Below are 18,955 nucleotides of genomic sequence, written 5' to 3' on the forward strand. Positions count from 1 at the left end.
GAATCCAGCATGATTCAGTCGCTTAAACATCAAGGGATTTGAGTTGACCAGGCAGAGAACAAGAGGAGCAGCTGGTTCTCATCATCTGTTTTACCCACCACTTTTTGTACCCTCCAATATCCACAGGGCAAATTTCCAAATTTATGGAATTTTGGAAGATGATAACCAGAGCCTTCATTACCTCCATAGCTACCTCTTTCAAAACTGGAATTTGATCATCAGGTCTTTGGGACTGATTGGACTTTAGTCTTACCAACTTCACAGGTACTTTTTTTTTAAACAAGGTCAAAGTCAAGTTTAATGTCATATGCACAAGTGCAATGAAAAACTTACTTGCAACAGCATCACAGGTACATAGCATCAGATTCACAATATTCACAAGAAAACACAAATTAAATATAAATTATATAACAAACATAAATGCTTTTTTTTTCCAGTTTCCTCACTCTCACTAGACCTTTGATCCTCAGGTATTTCTGTCAGGTTATTGTTAAAGTCTTCTTCAGAGACACAAAGCAGTCGTTTAATTCCCCATTAAAAATTCTCCCATTTCTTTCTGTAAACGGCAAACATTTGGCCATGAGTTTTTCCTTTCTGGGTGGCTATAGAATCTCTTATAGTCCATCTTTATGTTTGTTGCCCAGTTTATTCCCATTCTGCCTTTCTTTAGCAAAGGAGTAGGAAGAAATTGATATGTGCTCCCAATGCTCAGGCTCGTTGCAATTCCTGTTATTGTGGAACTTCTTGCCATTTGAATTGCCCATTGGTTTATTTAAAATTCTTGTTCAATTCTCTTAGATTACACAGCTGATGGTGGGAGGAGAACCCAGAGGATGTGTCAAGCTGCAACGTGAATATATAGGGCAAAGTTGACAGTTCTCTTCCTTTTGTCATTGTTGTGTATCCTTATTAATGGTAATTATGTAGGAGCATCTCTAGGGCATTCAACAATCCAGGCATTACCTTAATTATGAGAATCCAGTCACACCCAGCATGGTCAAACTGTGACACATGAACTAAGTGTGACCAAGAAACTATGCAAGAAAGGAGTTTAAAGGTACTATAAACATGTTACCTGAGTTCATCACAGCAACAGCAAAGCTCAGCAACTGAGCCTGGAATTCTCTATCAGAGGCACCAACCATCACAATATCTTTACAGACCGAGAGGTACATCTATGTAAAAGAAATTCATGATTGGTATTCTTATAATTCTAATTCAATTTGCAAATATCAAGAGCCAGAAAAGATACATCATTAGATATATTTGTCAGCATTATTTAAATGAAGGTATTTATCCTAAAATTTATTTTTTTTTTGAAGAGAAAACTAGGTATGAAATTCACCCATAGAGTAGAGCTTCAACAAGACTAAGTAAAAGAATACAAGGCATATCCGGGGCTACTAATAAAGTAAGTTTTCAGAATGGATAAGGAATTCTTGGGGAGTTGAGGTTCGACAAAAGTTGAAGATTAGGGACTGCAAATGCGAGGAAAAAACTCAGATGAGTGGTTGCAATGTAGTACACACAAGAGAAATTAAAACAATTCTGGCCTTAGAGAAACTGAAAAAGAAAAATAACTTTTCCCTAGAATTCCCTCCAGTAATATATCATGTTTGGCCTATGAATGTCCACATGTCACCAGCATGAAGATTTTAGTTTCAGTTATAAGTCATCTCACAGCCTTTTGCCATTCTTCTGCTGTAATCTCTAACACCCTCATCTCCCAGCTGGTAATCTCTGTTCCACCAACCCTGGCTCCTTCCCTTTGCCTATAGACTGTGCCTGTAGTATTACCACATCCTACAATGTAGAGTTCTTTACTAAATACGAACATACAAATTAGTAGCAGGGATGGCCCCTCAAACCTGCTGTGCCATTTAACATGATGATGGCCAACTTGACTGAACATCAAAGTTACATTCCTACCTATACAAAGTAACCTTTTACCACCCTCCCCCCCAACCCATTTATCAGAAATTTAACTACCTCCACCTCAATGTTCAAAGCTCACCCACAATGATTCACAACCCTCAGGAAAAAAAAATTGTGCCTCATTCCTGACATAAATGGGCAACCCCTTATTTTTTTTTAAAAAAAGTGATTCCAGTCTATGTTCTCCCACAAAAATAGTGATTCTATCCATATTCATCTAGTGAAAACGCCCCAGACATTATGATGCAATTTATTCACCTTTCAACTTCTCAAGCGACTTCCTACACACCTCTATTAACTTTCAGAAGCCTATTCTGTGGATTTGATCTTTTACATCAACTTGAAAGAGTGGTTGAGGCTTTGATATAAAATCATTTTAAAAGATCTATAGAATCTATGCAATGCATAAGGGAAAAAGTTTATGATTAAGACTTTTTTGGTATAATTAGAAAATCTTCACATCTTAAACAGAAATGACCAAATCTTTGCCTCGTTGTTTAATATTTTCTGTGGTCCATGTCAACTGATGCATAGCATACACCAACAAGCATTCACACTGACAGCTAACGAGCAAATGAATTGAGAAGCATCAGCTAGGTGCAGCGAGCATCAGTAGGTATGTATCTGACCTTCCATTCAGTTTTATAATCACATTGAAATACATGTTACAATCAATGCAAAAATAATGTACCATATAAAATTAAATTTCACTAATTAACAATGGCAAACTTACATCAACCACTTGTTTTGCAACCTGGCTCTGGTGCTCTGACACTTCCATCTCCTTTCCTGGAATATGCATGAACTGCAACACTTTTTCATCAATCCAGCTTGCACTATCTTCAAGAATCAAAAGGTACTTTCTATCTCCTGCACTGATCTGGAAACAATAATTAGAAAACAAGTGAGGTCTGGTACTAAAAAGGTCTGCTACAAAAGTTAACCTTTTTAAAAAAATGTTAAAATGCAAATACACAACTGAACAGCTTTTGAAAAATACAATTCTTTTTAGTTAAAATTCACATCTTAGATATTAAACAAGAACAGATGGATATAATTTTCACAAGAGAAGATGACACATGATTTTAACTGTGGGCAATCCTGCAGTACCATTAAAAAAAAAACCTCAATGGCCTGTTAAAGAATACAGTGCACTGTAGCTATAACATTCCCACTTGTATTGGCAATCAGGCCACTGGAAAGGGAGGGTCAACATTTTGTTTTGTACTTTATTCATTCTACAAGGCAATGTAATGGACCATTGCCTGGTCAACCTGGGCAATACCTCAAATTTGTTATTCCACCCTAATCACTCCCATCATTGTCCTTGTGGACACACACTTGTCTTTTGCTGCTGCACAGCTACCAATAATGTCAAGATTTCAAGGCAGCAATCAGACCAAGCTGCAAGGCTGTACCGAAAACCTCCTGACAGCTCTTGCTGTTGGTAGGCCTTTTCCACTGTTTCTAAACATGTTGGATAATTGGGGGCATTTAGAAACAATGGAAATATATTTCAACAATATGTATATAAAGACATTCAACTGGTTTAAATTCAATAAAGATGTTAACATTAATTAACATAAAGACAACAAACCAGCCATCTTCACTTACCTTCCCCACTGCCATTGGTAACTTCATTCAAGTGAATGAGGTCACACCAGATGCATCATCTATGGGCCATGTAGACCTATGAGGCCAGTTGTGAAGTAAATCTGGCCCCTCAGTTCAGTAATGTGTGGAACCAGTCCAAGGATGGTACAGAAGATCAGATGCACAAACACAGATGCAAGAAACTGGCTGACAAATGGGCTAGAGAAATGGCAATCAAATCATCAGCCAGTCATCAGAGCGATCTAGTCCATTATGATCTGGTAATTTTGGTTCATGATTAGTCTAATTAGAGAGGCATTCATTCGTTTGGTTTCTGCTAATTGAGAAACCAATATAAAAAAAAAGTACTTTTCCTTAACTAAATCTACAGTGGTATGCAAATGTTTGGGCACCCCAGTCAAAATTTCTGTTACTGTGAATAGCTAAGCGAGTAAAAGATGACCTGATTTCCAAAAGGCATAAAGTTAAAGATGACACATTTCTTTAATATTTTAAGCAAGATTACTTTTTTATTTCCATCCTTTACAGTTTCAAAATAACAAAAAAGGAAAAGGGCCCGAAGCAAAAATTTGGGCACCCTGCATCGTCAGTACTTAGTAACACCCCCTTTGGCAATTATCACAGCTTGTAAATGCTTTCTGTAGCCAGCTAAGTGTCTTTCAATTCTTGTTTGGGGGAATTTTACCCATTCTTCCTTGCAAAAGGCTTCTAATTCTGTGAGATTCTTGGGTAGTCTTGCATGCACTGCTCTTTTGAGGTCTATCCACAGATTTTCGATGATGTTTAGGTCGGGAGACTGTGAGGGCCATGGCAAAGCCTTCAGCTTGTGCCTCTTGAGGTAGTCCATTGTGGATTTTGAGGTGTATTTAGGATCGTTATCCTGTTGTAGAAGCCATCCTCTTTTCATCTTCAGCTTTTTTTTTTTACAGACAGTGTGATGTTTGCTTCCAGAATTTGCTGGTATTTAATTGAATTCATTCTTCCCTCTACCAAGCTGTAACACAAGCCCAAAGCATGATCGATCCACCCCCGTGCTCAACAGTTGGAGAGGTGTTCTTTTCATGAAATTCTGCACCCCTTTTTCTCCAAACATACCTTTGCTCATTGCAGCCAAAAAGTTCTATTTTAACTTCATCAGTCCACAGGACTTATTTCCAAAATACATCAGGCTTTTTTAGATGTTCCTTTGCAAACTTCTGACGCTGAATTTTGTGGTGAGGACGCAGGAAAGGTTTTCTTCTGATGACTCTTCCATGAAGGTCATATTAATGCAGGTGTCACTGCACAGTAGAACAGTGCACCACCACTCCAGAGTCTGTTAAATCTTCCTGAAGGTCTTTTGCAGTCAAATGGGGGTTTTGATTTGCCTATCTAGCAATCCTACGAGCAGTTCCCTTGGAAAGTTTTCTTGGTCTTCCGGACCTCAACTTGACCTCCACCGTTCCTGTTAACTGCAATTTCTTAATTACATTACGAACTGAGGAAACGGCTACCTGAAAACGCTTTGCTATCTTCTCATTGTCTTCTCCTGCTTTGTGGGCATCATTTATTTTAATTTTCAGGGTGCTAGGCAGCTGCTTAGAGGAGCCCATGGCTGCTGATTGTTGGGACAAGGTTTGAAGAGTCAGGGTATTTATAAAGCTTTGAAATTTGCATCACCTGGCCTTTCCTAACGATGACTGTGAATAAGCCATAGCCCTAACAAGCTAATGAAGGTCTGAGACCTCAGTAAAAGTTATGAGAGCTCAATTCTCTTGGGGTGCCCAAACCTTTGCATGGTGTTCCTTTCCTTTTTTCACTCTAAAATTGTACAAAACAAAAATAATACACTAATCTTGCTGAAAATGTTGAAAAGAATGTTTCATCTTTAACTTTATGACTTTTGGAGATCAGTTCGTCTTCTACTCACTTAACTATTCACAGTCAAAGAAATTTTGACCATGGGTGCCCAAACTTTTGCATGCCACTGTAGATAATGCGAAGTAACTAACACTCAAACTAACTAGCAAATAAAGTATCTTATGCAACTAATTCAAGACTCAAGAACAGTATCACTAGAGAAAGAATTACTATTAATCATTTGGAATGAGACTTACTCCAATGAGTAACAGCAAATTATCTGTTGCACTGATTAACACAAGTGGCCCAACCAATTGTTAGTTGGAAATTTGCTGCTATTTACACAAGTAGTTCACATCTGGCAGTAACATTACACAAAGGAGCTTAATTGCCCACTTAATGGCTATATTATTTAATCCTATCAGACATTCCCTTTGTTTCACCCATTGCCCTCTCCACCTTCTCTGCTACGTAAATTAACTTGCTTTCTCTTTTTCTCAGTTCCGATTAAGGGTCTTCAACCCGAAATGTTTCTTTCCTCTTCCACAGATGCTGCCTGACCTGCTGAGTTTTTCCAGCATTTTCTGTTTAAGTCATGAACAAGTATTTTACTTGATAAAGAAATTAAATGCAATAACCTGGGGTCTGCACCAATCGAGACTAAATGGTCTAAAACAAAATATGTCTGCCAAGCATAAAGGAAATTTGTGTCCTTGTAAACCATTAATACTGGTATCAGTCAGCAGGTTCTGAATCATCTATAATGTAATGCTTTTACAAAAAGCATTTTACAGGTTATTCAGCCCATCTGATTTTTCTGAATGTTACTCCCTAGCCTTTATTGTTTGTTGAATTTTAGTTGAACCATCTTCCATATTTTTCTATCTTTTTCCTGCTTTTTCCCCCTAGATATACAGCAACTGTATTTTTCTACATTTTTAATAAACACTTCTGCATTGAAAACAATAAAATAAAAACTGTGAAGAGTATGCCACAGTCTTTATGAAGTTGTTTGCAAAAATCTGATCAAATACGAACATCTTCAGCTTCCAGAACACAAGTCAAGGCATTTCACCTGGAAACTGACACTATCCAAGTAAATTACATTAAGTCTACATAACCCATTGGTGAAACCACATACAGAATGTCTCCAAGGGGAAAGTTTCCTCTAGGTTTTAATACCAAAAATTTACTTCTAAATTAATTTTCATTAACTCAGCTCACTTACCTTGTTATGTAAATGAATAGCTAATCGACAATGTAAACTAAAAGCCCTGAGAGCCGTGTCCAAACTTATATCATGAAGTATCACTTCTGAAGTACTCAGAAAGGAAACCAGGAGTTCCTAGAAAACAAATCAACTCAAGGATTATACCAAGAATTAAACAACTAAATACGAACATCTTCAGCTTCCAGAACACAATAGAACGCAATAATAAATGGAAATGATTGTTATTAACTTCACCTCTGTGAAACAAATCTGTGAAAAGTTTGAAGTGGGGTAGTCAAAACATGCTTTTGTACTTCAGATCAGTATCAATAAACCACAGCTAGAAATCCTACTTTGCTCTGGTATGGAGGGGAGCATATAGAAAGGAGTCCAGCATACAAATGTCATGGTGGACTTTAATTTAAGTCACAATGGCATTTTCAATAACTAATCCCTCCTCATCTATCTACAGCCTTTTGCTCCTTCAACCAGTGTGACCAATGTTGTTGCCTTGTTCAAGAAGGAAAATAAGGAAAATCCAGAAAATTATAGGCTAGTGAGCCTCACATCTGTGGTAGGGAAGCTATTCAAGAGGATTCTTAGGGATAGGATTTACATACATTTGGAAAAACATGGCCCAATTAGGGACAGTCAGCATGGGTTTGTACAGGGCAGGTCGTGCCTTACAAACTCAATTGAGTGTTTTGAGGAGGTGACTAGGTGATTGATGAGTGGATGTTCTCTACATGGATTTCAGTAAGGCATTTGACAAGGTCCCTCATGGTAGGCAGATCCAGAAGATTAAGATGCATGGAATCCATGGTGACTTGGCTGTTTGGATTTGGAATTGGCTTGTCCATAGAAGACAGAGGGTAGTGGTGGAAGGGTGTTATTCTGGCTGGAGGTCATGACCAGTGGTGTTTTGCAGAGAGCGCTGCTGGGGCCTCTATTGTTTGCGATATATATAAATGACAGATGAAAATGTAGATGGGTGGGCTAGCAAGTTTGTAGACAACACAAAGATTGGTGGAGTTATGAACTGTGCTGAGGTCTATCAAAGGTACAGCAGGATATAGATGTTACAAATATGAGCAGGGAAATGGCAGATTGAGTTTAATCCGAGCAAGTGTGAGGTGCTGCACCTTGGGAGGTCAAATGCAAGGGGAAAGTATACCGTTAGTGGCAGGACCATTAACAGCATTGATGTACAGAGGGATCTTGGGGTCAAAGTCCATAGCACCCTGAAAGTGGCCACACAAGTAGGTAAGGTAGTAAAGAAGGCATATGGCATGCTTGCCTTCATTAGTCAGGTTACAGAGTATAAGAGTAAGAAAGTCACGTTGCAGCTATCTGAATCTTTGGTTACGCTGCACTTGGAGTATTGTGTCCAATCCTGGTCGCTCTATTACAGGAAGGATGTTGAGGCTTTGGAAAGGGTACAGAAGATGTTTAACAGGATGTTGTCTGGATTTGAGGGTATGAGCTATAAGGAGAACTTGAACAAACTTGGACTGTTTTCTCTAGATTGTTGATGGCTGAGGGGAGAACCTGATAGGAGGTTATATAATAAGGAGAGGTATAGATAGAGTAGACAGTCATAATCTTTCTCTTAGGGTAGAAATGTAGAAACATTTTCTCATATATAAACCCCATCATGTTGTCACTGCTCTAAATCATATGGTCTTTTTCCACCCCATTATCCCTTCTGCCAAATTTCCATTTTTGTCTGATTTCAACTGTGACATGCTTTGGGGATTTCAAATGCACTATAATTTTTATGACAAGAGATAAAATAATTATTGTTGCTGCAGTATTCTTACATTGCTTTCCAAGAATTGGTACTAAATGTTTCTCTAAATTACCTTGATAGCTTCCAAGGCCTTCAGAAGCTGGTTCAGTTTTCTCTGTGGCAGATCCAACAAGCATTCCCGACTCATGATATTAGTCAGCATATATTCTAAAAAATTTATTGCCAATTCCAGTTTGGGTTGTACCAGTTCTTGGATTCGAACTTTACGTTCTTGGATCTTTTTACTCTGGAAGATAAAGCAAAGATATACTTTTGCCTCTTTCTCACAATGATTTGACAATTCAATTATAACTGCAATTTTATAACTCTTGCACATTGCAATGTTCCTGGAGCTCACTTAACATACCTTAAAAATTAAACTGTGATTCTTATTTATGTCACTAATTAGAACAATTTTTTCCCCATTACTAAAGAAACAAAATATTCTTGTGATGACAGTCAGTTGAAAGTTCCATTTAGAAGTTCCTACAGACTATCAATTTTAGATATAGTCTTAATTCTTTGTAAGATCAATCTTCAGATTAAAATGGGAAGTGTCATCAACCAATGAGGAAGGAAGGGTAATGGGATAAAAATAACAAACAAGTGCCTGGGTCTTTTCCAGACTTCCACCACTATGTGAAGATATTGTGGGCTGAACGGCTTGTTCTGTGCTGTACTGTTCTATGTTCAAAAATAGAAACCCCTCAACCCATTTAGGTATAATTCTGAAATAAGTTCAACTTTTTTTTAATATATTTCAGTAGAATTTAAATTCAAATCAGGAAGCAACTGATCAAGAGGATCAAAGGAAGGCTATATATAGCATCTTCAGCACTGAATACTCAGTTCCAAAACACATATGGTATGCTAACACCAGAAGTTCATCATCATTGGAAACTAGAAATCTTGTTTGCTAAGGTTGTCTCCACATTTAGGATGTTTATATCTTTTCTTTTCTCTGGAAATACTTTTTTTCTTTACTCACTATTCAGAATCTCTCTCTCAGAATTACTCTACATCTTCCATTGTTCTCCTAAAGATCTAATTAGTCCAAACCAAGAGCACAACACTGCAGTTTTCATTCCATTATTATTCTTTTAAGAATAAAAATTGGTGACAACATTCCGTCTGGTGTATGAAGCATTTAAAATCTTAAAAGAATTATCTGACCTTTTGAGGAAACCCCTCTGTCAGCCAGTCAGTAATCAGCTCAACCACATGTCCGACTTTCCCCCATTGACAAAGGCAGTCTATTAATGAAGAATACTTATTCTCATCAGCGTCTTTATCCAAATTTTTTAACTTTGAGAGAACACCACAACTGGAAGAGATGATTAACAGGTATCAGAAAATCAAAGGCATGAAAATGAAGATTTTTACATCAACCTGGCATCTTCCTGGTGCCAATCTACCAAATAACAGAACAAAATAATTATGTCATAGTTTGCCACAATGAGAACAGTTTGCTAGTCCAGTAGTTTAATCACCCACTACCAAAAAATGCATCTGAAAAGAGAACAATATCTACCGTAATGTGATTCTTTTAGATAAAATTTGCACGCCAAGTAAACACCGATGAGTATTTGAGCCCACACGTATACCTTGCAGCCCTATCAATGAAGACTAGCAAAGCACTAGCAAGGTTCTGAGAGGATGCCAACTTCAAGCATTCCTGTTCAGTCACACACCATCCTGACTTGGAAACAGTCTTCCTTTCAACATCCCATGATCCAAATTCCAGAATTCCCTACCCAACAGCACTGTGGGAGTACTGTTGGCACAAGCACCATAATTTGAGAAGGCACTTCACTACCACCAAGAACAATTAGAGACAAACATTAAATGTGGACCTTGCCAGTCATGCCAACATTTACTGAGTGAAAGAAAAGGTTCTCTATTCCAATGTTTAAAACCTGTCTTTAAACTTATTGTTCAAAGAATCACGATTAGATGAATTAAGTAATTGTTAAATAAGTAAGGATATAGGAATAAAAGTAGGCCATTCAATTAAATCATAGCAGATCTGCACCCAAATTCAAATTACCCACATCTTATATTTAGCCTTTATAGCTCCAATTAGCCCAGGATTCTTATCATTTTAGGAGAGGAAATGCCAGATTTCTCTCCTAAACCCCATATGGGGAAAGAAAAGCATTTCCACAAGTTCCCTCATAAATATCCATGCTTTCATTGTAAGATTATATCCCCTTATTCCTGCTCCTCAAAGGAAATAGTTTTCCTGTTTATCTTTTTGAATAGTTTTAACTTTTAATACATTAAACAAAGTAATTAATATAAATACTTAAAATGGCTGAAAATGTGTTTACCTTTTTAAAACAGTACTTTGTTAGGATTTGGGGATTGACAATTCAGTGATTTTTATTGGTCATATCAGAGCACTCCAATCTGTGTTATCAATTAACATTAACATTTCTAAGTAATGTTCTCTGGCTGAATGTATAAAAAGATGGATCAATTTACTTCCATCACTCATAATCTTGACTAAAAAAAAATCAATCACTTAAAATTTAAGTGCAATACACAAACATAACTCCATTTGCTTCCAAAACTCTTTCACAGCTATAAGAATAGCCTGAAGTCTTACAGAATTTTTAAAAAATTTTATTTCCAAGGGGCATGCAATTTCCTGGTCAATGATGGAAATATTGTCTAGTGGAAACAGAAGCTATTTTCCTACAATGATTTAACTTCATACCAAACATTGCAGCATAGAAATTCTAATGTGTGGGATAATGCAATAAAATTTTATTAAAACCCAATCACTCTATTGTGCTGATTGCATACTCTGAGTTTTAATCTAACTCCTTTGAATTTATGTTGCATATATACATAGCTTAAATTAAGAAAGCAAAGATTCTTTCTTTGACTGTTCTTCCTGACCGATTGTTCCCAGCTTACTGCCAATCTGCTCAGCTGACCAATTCCCCTCCACTGATCATCATCTCCACCAATTAATGATTGTCACCAATCTATTTTCATTTTCTCAAAATGATGAAAGAATTTTGAAGCCACTGTACCTGAAGGTGAGAATTGCTGCTGCAGGCATGAAGGAAGCCAGAATTATTAAGGGAACAGTACAGCGGTCATCCTGTAGAAATGCAAACAATTTGGTCTGAACACAAAGTACAAGTGCAGATATTTTACCCCCCAAAAAATTGACCCAAATTAAAATATGTGGACAAGAGACAAAACCAAAATGGAACTATTTTCAGTCAATTTAAAATATGATTTGAAATATTAACAAGAATTTTTTTTACCGTTAAAGTTTTAAAATATTCAGGCAGCACAGTTGCAAACTTTGCAATTGTGTAGTTTTTAGCTTCTTCATTTTCATTCAGTGCCTTCTGGATGCTTTTCCATAAAATAACAATAATTTCCAGTAAGCTAGCCATTGTGGCACCATCATTCACTGACAGCACACTATCCAGCACCTGTTGGAAAGGATAATTGGTTTTCAACCCTTCGGTTAAAAGCATTCAAGTTCCTCTCTTCATCTCTTTCCCCCTTCAAATTTCTCCTATATCCTGGCATATAATCTATTTTCCAAAAAACATCAAGCACCAAAGGTGCAGAAAGGGCAAACTGAAATATCTGGAATGCTAGTAGAATGGTGATGGTTCTAAACATTCTATTGAAAAAAATGACAATACCAAATGCACTGCTGTTCATATCTAGAAATCTCAAATTGAATTGCAACAAGCTGTACAAATATCACACATATATTAAAAGAAACACAATTTGTTTTCAGCTGTCACTGGAGTACATAGTATATGTTTGATTTAGATTTCAATGTTAAACAACTGCTCAAACTCTGATGAATATTTATGTTTATTCAGTAGCAGGATCTTTGAAAAAAAGATACTATTTAATCATGGTGATTTAAGACTTTTAGGCTCAGATGTAGTACGATTCTTCTCAGTCCAGCAAAATATGAAGCAGTTCTAGTGCAATTTTTATTAAATGCTAAGACAACAGAGATGATAGTGTGCTCTGAATTGCTGGTTTAGCCAGGTCAACAAGGAGAAAATTCTAGGAATGGCAACTTCACCAGGGTTAGCGAAGAAGAAAATCCAATTGAACAGCAAGCATCTCAAACATAGTATTGTTTCTCAGTAGGTAAATGGTGTGATTATTCGTCACAAATCATTTTTAAACATGATCAAAATATTAGCTTAACAGTGCAGATCCTCAATTTTTCTTTCAGTAATGTAAATGCAAATCAAAATATTTATTTTAACTGATTCAATGCAGTCATTTGTTAATATCAGGTCACTGATCCTAATGATTATATGTGTTTTTTGTCTTCACCTTGATGTTTTACTGCTAAAAATGACAATCCAAGAGCAGCACAAAAACATAGAATTACGTTTCACCTTTCCAAAAGGTCTGGCATTAAAGGGGAACACTTCTGTGATTTCTCTTATAATACCCATTTATCCACTCTATTTCAAAGTTATTTCACCAGGCAATACAAAAATACAAATAAAAAGTAATTCATCTTCACACAAATCAAGATTGAATATTTGTGAGAGAAAGGATACGTTGCACTTACACTGATATTTTCCTTCTGATGTTCATCATCATCAGTATCACTTACATTATGCGCTGCTCTCTGAATACAGGCATTCAAGCATCGGCGAATCACAAGCATCAACTTGGCTGTTAAAGAAAAATAAGAATGCAGTGATGTAGCAGCATTCACCGTTCAACATTAAAAGTTTCTGCAGAACACCCACTTCCTGTGAATAAATATTATTCCTTGTATTACTTTTTAATCTTAAAATATATGCAGAAAACTTCCTTAAACCATACAGATTTATTATTAGGTAAATATTTTACAATGGAATAAAATACATAAACCATTCATAGTCACATTTATTCATAGCCAGGTAATCCAGGCTGACATTTCAGTATATCGGAGAAATGCATTTAGATATTAAACCAAATCTCTAACCATCCTCAAGTGAACATAAAAGCTTCCTTGACACTACTTCAAAGAGTCTTTTTCCCTTTGCTCAGGCCAATAACCATCCTTAACTATCAGGTAAAAATATTTTACCTGTTGGTTTACATCATTCCCACTGCACATTTTGAACAAATACTCTTTAAAAACTAACATTTACACAGATTATTTAATGGAATAAAGCATCCCTAATGCTTCAATGAAACTAAAGTTAATACCAGATCTCTTAAGGGGAAAGGACAGATGGCCAAAACCTTAGACCTAGAGGAAGATGTTAATTGTCGAAGAAGGGAATGTAGTCAAGAGGTGGAAACATTTGAGGATGGAATTTTGGAGCCAAGGTCTTGGCTGATGAAGTGATAGCTGCTAAAGACAGCAAAGAAAATTGTGATGCACAAGAAGACAGAATTGGATGGAAATCTCCGAGAGCTACTGGCCTGGTGGAAGTTATTAGGGATAGGGAAACACTATGGAGTTATTGAAAACAAAGATAAGGGTTTTAAAATTGACTAACAAAAGCAGCTACTTTAGGGCAACAAGCATAAGTCAGATAGGTGAATGGCACTACTCTCAAATTAGGATGCACAGTTTTGAAAGAATTGAGATGGTGAAAGGTTGATCAGGAAAACTTGGAATAGTTGAGTCCAGAGATTGAAAAAAAAAGGCATGGATTTACAACAGTTGTGCAATAGTACAAAACTGAGTCAAATGTATATTAGAGCATTCCGGGATTCTGCAAGGTGTTACAGAAATCTGTATTCTTTCTCATATTTTCCCATTACATGGGAGGCCAACAGCCCATCAAGTCAATGCCAGCTCTTTTATTCCCCCATTTGTTTTCATGCAAGCTATATTCTCTCACATGCCCCTGATTCTCTTACCGATCACCCATACTAATTTGATTTTTAATAATTGGTAAAGAGTCTTACCAATGTTTGTTGGTGCAGTGTGTTCATGTGCATATTGATAAAACTTCCTTGCTGCCATAGGATTCATTTGCACAATGGTGACACATCGTTCACACCATACTTCCTCAGGTTGATTCACAGGGAAAAAGGAGTTAAATAAGAGGTTAACAATCCGCCTTGCCACTGGTCGAGAGTCAAGCTCCAAACGGGCCAAAAGATGTTCCATTGGGCAGATTTTCCAGAACTTAATTTAAAAAGGACAACACAAGTAATCTCATTAGTGCAAGTCAAATGAAAGTATAATTATAACCATACACCAAATTTCCTCCCATTGCATGATGTGTGTTAAAACTTACTAAATATACAAACATCATGTCAAAGTATCTGGCATTCAAACATCTCCAAAGCTGTACTTGCTCATGAGAAAATAAAGCTTGAAAGCAGAACAGATAATTTAGTTCAAGAAGCCCTTTCAAAGACTTCTGTTGAGCTGCACCTGTCCTGCAAAACATTCAATTTACTTAATCTCCTGTAGAAAAGCAGTTCCCAGTGTCCTAGTGAAAATACATTCTTCAGTCAACATCAATGGATAAAATTGTTAAGTTTTCTGCATTAAATAGCAACTGCACTTCAAAATAAGAGCAAGCGTAGGCCATTCAACCCTATTCACGCTTCAACAGGACCATCGCTGTTTATCCAAATTCTGTACACTGCTCCAGCTTTCTCCCCATATCTCTTCATCCCCTAAGTATACACAATAGTATTTAACTCTTTCTTGAATATATGTAATAGAGTCATGGAGTTGTACTGCATAGAAACAGGCCCACCAGCCCACCACATCTATACTGGCCATCATGCCTATTTATACTAATCCCACTGGTCTGCATTAATTCCATCTCCCTCCATGCCTTGCTCGTTCAAGTATCTGTCTAGATGCCTGTTAAATGGCATTACTGTTCCTGTCTCTACCTCCTCTGGCAGCTCATTACAGATATCAACTACTCTGTGTGAAAATTTTACCCCTCAGATCACCTTTAAACTCCTCCCTTTCACCTTAAACCTATATCCCTTTAATAATTTGACTTCCACTGCCTCAAAAACTGCATCTGTAGCTATACAGTACTTGGGATAATCTGAGGAGCTATACAAGCGTTTCTTTCTTTCTTTATCAGCTCTGAAGAGAACCTCCACATTCACTTTTAAAATCAACATTGTTTGAGGACAACTTGTTGTTTCCTACTGATAACCTTAGTGACCATACATATAGGAATTACTTTATCACACTTACTTAAACTTAACCGAACGATTTTCATCCCCATTCTAACTGCACACATATCCGTTTTAAAATGGAGTTAGTGGCCTCTATTTTATTAGATTTTACATCTGTGGTTTCCGACATGTTGGCAAAGAACCGAACTTAACGTTCACCCAGCCTGGATTTATTGCTGAAGGCGTTGATATCATTCAAAGCTTTGATCACCATAAGGAATATTATTAGTTTGTAGTTTTTGTATTAAAATAGACAAAATCAAAATTTTACCTTTGCAGCTCTGACAGCTTTAACTTTCAGCAGCATATCAACAAAAGCTACTCGGACTTTTTCTGAGGTGTCATGGAGACTGTTTCTCAGTCCAGGAAGAATCTGCTCCAACAAAGGATGGCTCATTCTATTGTCCAAAGTAATTGGTAAACACTGCAGAAAAGGATGACATAGTATATTATCCACCTGTCCAGCCCCAACAGAGATTGAGAAGGCAAAGAAAAAAAAAGTGCAAATGGTGTAAGTCATAAATAAAACCAGAAAATGCTAAAAATGTTCAGGTTAGCCAGCAGATTAACATTTCAGGCCGATGGCCTTCCATTAGTTCGAAACAATCCAGTAGCCACTGACCTGAAAAATTTACTGTTTTGCCACATGAACCACCGAGTATTTCCAGCATACGCTGTTTTTACATTAAAGATTGAGAAACATCTGGATTTACCACTGATTTGCAAAAATATAAAAATACTAAAGAAAATTGGCTGAAACATGATGAATTTATAAATAGACAGAATACAAGATTAAGATATCATTATTAGTCTCATGTACATCGAAACACACAGTGAAATGCACCTTTTGCGTGGAGTGTTGCCACGCTTCCAGCACCAACATAACATGCCCACAACTTCCTAACCCGTACGTCTTTGGAATGTGGGAGGAAACTGGAGCACCCAGAGGAAACCGGAGCACCCAGAGGAAACCCACGCAGACACGGGGAGAACGTACAAACTCCTTACAGACAGCGGCCGGAATTGAACCCGGATCCCTGGTGATGTAATAGCATTACACTAACCATTGAATGTTCTTATAAATTTACTGTCCTGAAGCTTCCTAACTGTTTCTGTAATTTAAATGGTTATTCATGAACCACGCTGAAATATTGGTTTGTGCCCAAATTTAGGCAAAAAGTGATAGAAAAATGGATGATACAAGAACTAGTCCTCTTGCATTATCAAGATGAAACCAGCTTGTCGGAACACCAGTCACACTCCTCAAGATTGTAGTCCATCCCAAGGATGATAAGAATCAACTGACAAAAGTTGCTGACACAGATCCTGAGATACTTCTACTTTTAAAGGTGGGAACTCAAGTCAAAGTAAACAAGGAGACAAAATACCTTCTTACCTTAAAGACAGAACAACGAACATCAGCAGAGCTTGTATCAGCTGAAAGGTCACGTAGCACTTTTGTTAAGAGGTCAGTGAGGATGGAAGGAGGTATCATCTCCCAGTACTTTGCAGCAATTCTGCATACACCAAGCACACCCGTGGAACGAACAAGGGGTTGAGGATCCTCTAAAAGATTCTACAAAAACAATAGGATCACGTTATTAATAGCCATTTTGTTCTTTTAACAATCATCTCCTCCTCACTGACCATCAACACAGGCACACCTCAGGGCTTCGTGTTTCACCCCCTGCGCTACTCTCTATACCTACGACTGTGTAGCTAAGCATATCTCCAAAGCCATCTACAACTTCGCCAATGGCACCACTGTTGTTGGCAGAATCACGGATGGTGATGAGGAGGCATACAGGAATGAGACAGGTCAGTTGGTTGAGTGGTGTCATAACAACAACCTTGCACTCAACGTCAGCAAAACCATGGAACTAATTGTGAACTTTAGGAGGGGGAAGCCAAGCAAACAAGAACCAGTCCTCACTGAAAGGTCTGCAGTGGAAACAGTGAGCAGCTTCAAGTTCCTGGGTGTCAATATTGCAGAGGATCTATCCTGGGCCCAACACATAGATGCAACTACAACGAAGGTGCGCCAGCATTTCTACTTTCTTAGAAAGTTAAGTCGATTTGGCATGTCATCGAAGACTCTCACAAACTTTTATAGATGTACAATGAAAAGCATTCCGACTGATTGCATCACAGCCTGGTATGATAACTCCAATGCACAAGAACACAAGAGGTTACAGAGTAGTGGATGCAGCCAGCTCTCCCCACCATCAAGGACATCTACAAGAGGCAATATCTCAGGAAGGCAACATCCATCAATGAGGACCTCAACTACCCAGGCCCATGCCCTCTTCTCGTTGCTGCTATCAGACAGGAGGTGCAGGAGACTGAAGACCCGCACCTCAAGGTTCAACAACGGTTTCCTTCCCACTGCCATCAGGTTCTAAAACCAACCTGAAAAAAACCAAATGCTACCTTGGACTCTACTTTCCCTCAACTTACATGACAAAATACAAAATGACATTAGTGCATGTTATGTACAATTTATGTTAATTTGTTTATGTTAATTTATCTTTGTCATGTATGTTATGTAATGTACCACGCTGCTGCAAAAGCTAACTTTCATGGAATTTATACTCTGGGTATATATACACATGACAATAAGCTTGAACAAGTTTAGCACATTAAAAATATTTTCTTAGGAAAGATCATGTGTATATTTAAAAAACATTGAAAATGGTTTGAACGTATTTATTCATTCTTCTGGTGGTGCACAGCGTCTTCAGTATGAGGTTTCAGACGTTATAACAAAACAGCACACTGCATTCAATTACAAATTTAATGGTGCTCCCTCCCTCACTGTATCACTCCAGTTCTGCATTTCCATTTCACCTTAAAATACGTTGCACAAAACAATTTTTGGAACTGCCAAGGAAATAGGATAACAGCAGGAATAATTGACAGGGAACAGTCACAGCTGTTTCCATTTGATTCCTACTAAGAAATCTCAGCAGACCAATATTTTGTACATTGATTTATCTGGATCATTTACTATACTTACAAAAATTTCCTCAAATTGCTTTTGGATTGCAACATCAACATCTTCATTGGTTAGTGCAGGGTCTCGAATTGGAAATGCTTCAACAAAGAGAATTGCAGCATTTGCTCGTACTTCAGAATTTCTGGCCTTTAAAACAAAACAAACGTTAACTTGTGTGAAACAGTAACATTAAACACTAGATGAATCAAACTCTGCAAATTATGAGAACTGCATACAGTTACTCCAACTGTAGGTATAACAAAACAGTTCCAAACTATGTTGAATGGAAGTCCACATTCAGTAAAATGATAATGACATGATGGGCTACTCGTTTTAAGTTGCTGGTGTCCAAGGAATACCCAGGGACTACTGGAACTCATGACCAAAACAGCTAGTTTCCCCAAGCATA

The 18,955-nt window shown here is 37.4% G+C and overlaps 1 protein-coding gene across 3 annotated transcripts in view; it reads right to left on the minus strand.

Moving 5' to 3' along the window:
- Positions 1-18,955, minus strand: part of ncapg2 (non-SMC condensin II complex, subunit G2) — a 70,827-nt gene that overhangs the window by 22,043 nt on the left and 29,829 nt on the right. For all 3 annotated transcript variants that reach the window (XM_052016341.1, XM_052016342.1, XM_052016340.1), the window contains exons 11-22: positions 18,568-18,693; positions 16,948-17,127; positions 15,823-15,975; positions 14,304-14,526; positions 12,964-13,070; positions 11,669-11,842; positions 11,429-11,499; positions 9,561-9,711; positions 8,461-8,634; positions 6,617-6,733; positions 2,669-2,815; positions 1,076-1,175 (exon numbers count right to left, since the gene is read on the minus strand). In XM_052016341.1, coding sequence (XP_051872301.1) covers positions 1,076-1,175; positions 2,669-2,815; positions 6,617-6,733; positions 8,461-8,634; positions 9,561-9,711; positions 11,429-11,499; positions 11,669-11,842; positions 12,964-13,070; positions 14,304-14,526; positions 15,823-15,975; positions 16,948-17,127; positions 18,568-18,693 — 1,723 coding nt within the window. The remainder of the gene's footprint in view (positions 1-1,075; positions 1,176-2,668; positions 2,816-6,616; positions 6,734-8,460; positions 8,635-9,560; positions 9,712-11,428; positions 11,500-11,668; positions 11,843-12,963; positions 13,071-14,303; positions 14,527-15,822; positions 15,976-16,947; positions 17,128-18,567; positions 18,694-18,955) is intronic.

The sequence above is a fragment of the Pristis pectinata genome, chromosome 5 (genome assembly GCF_009764475.1).
Source record: "Pristis pectinata isolate sPriPec2 chromosome 5, sPriPec2.1.pri, whole genome shotgun sequence".
NCBI lineage: Eukaryota > Metazoa > Chordata > Chondrichthyes > Rhinopristiformes > Pristidae > Pristis > Pristis pectinata.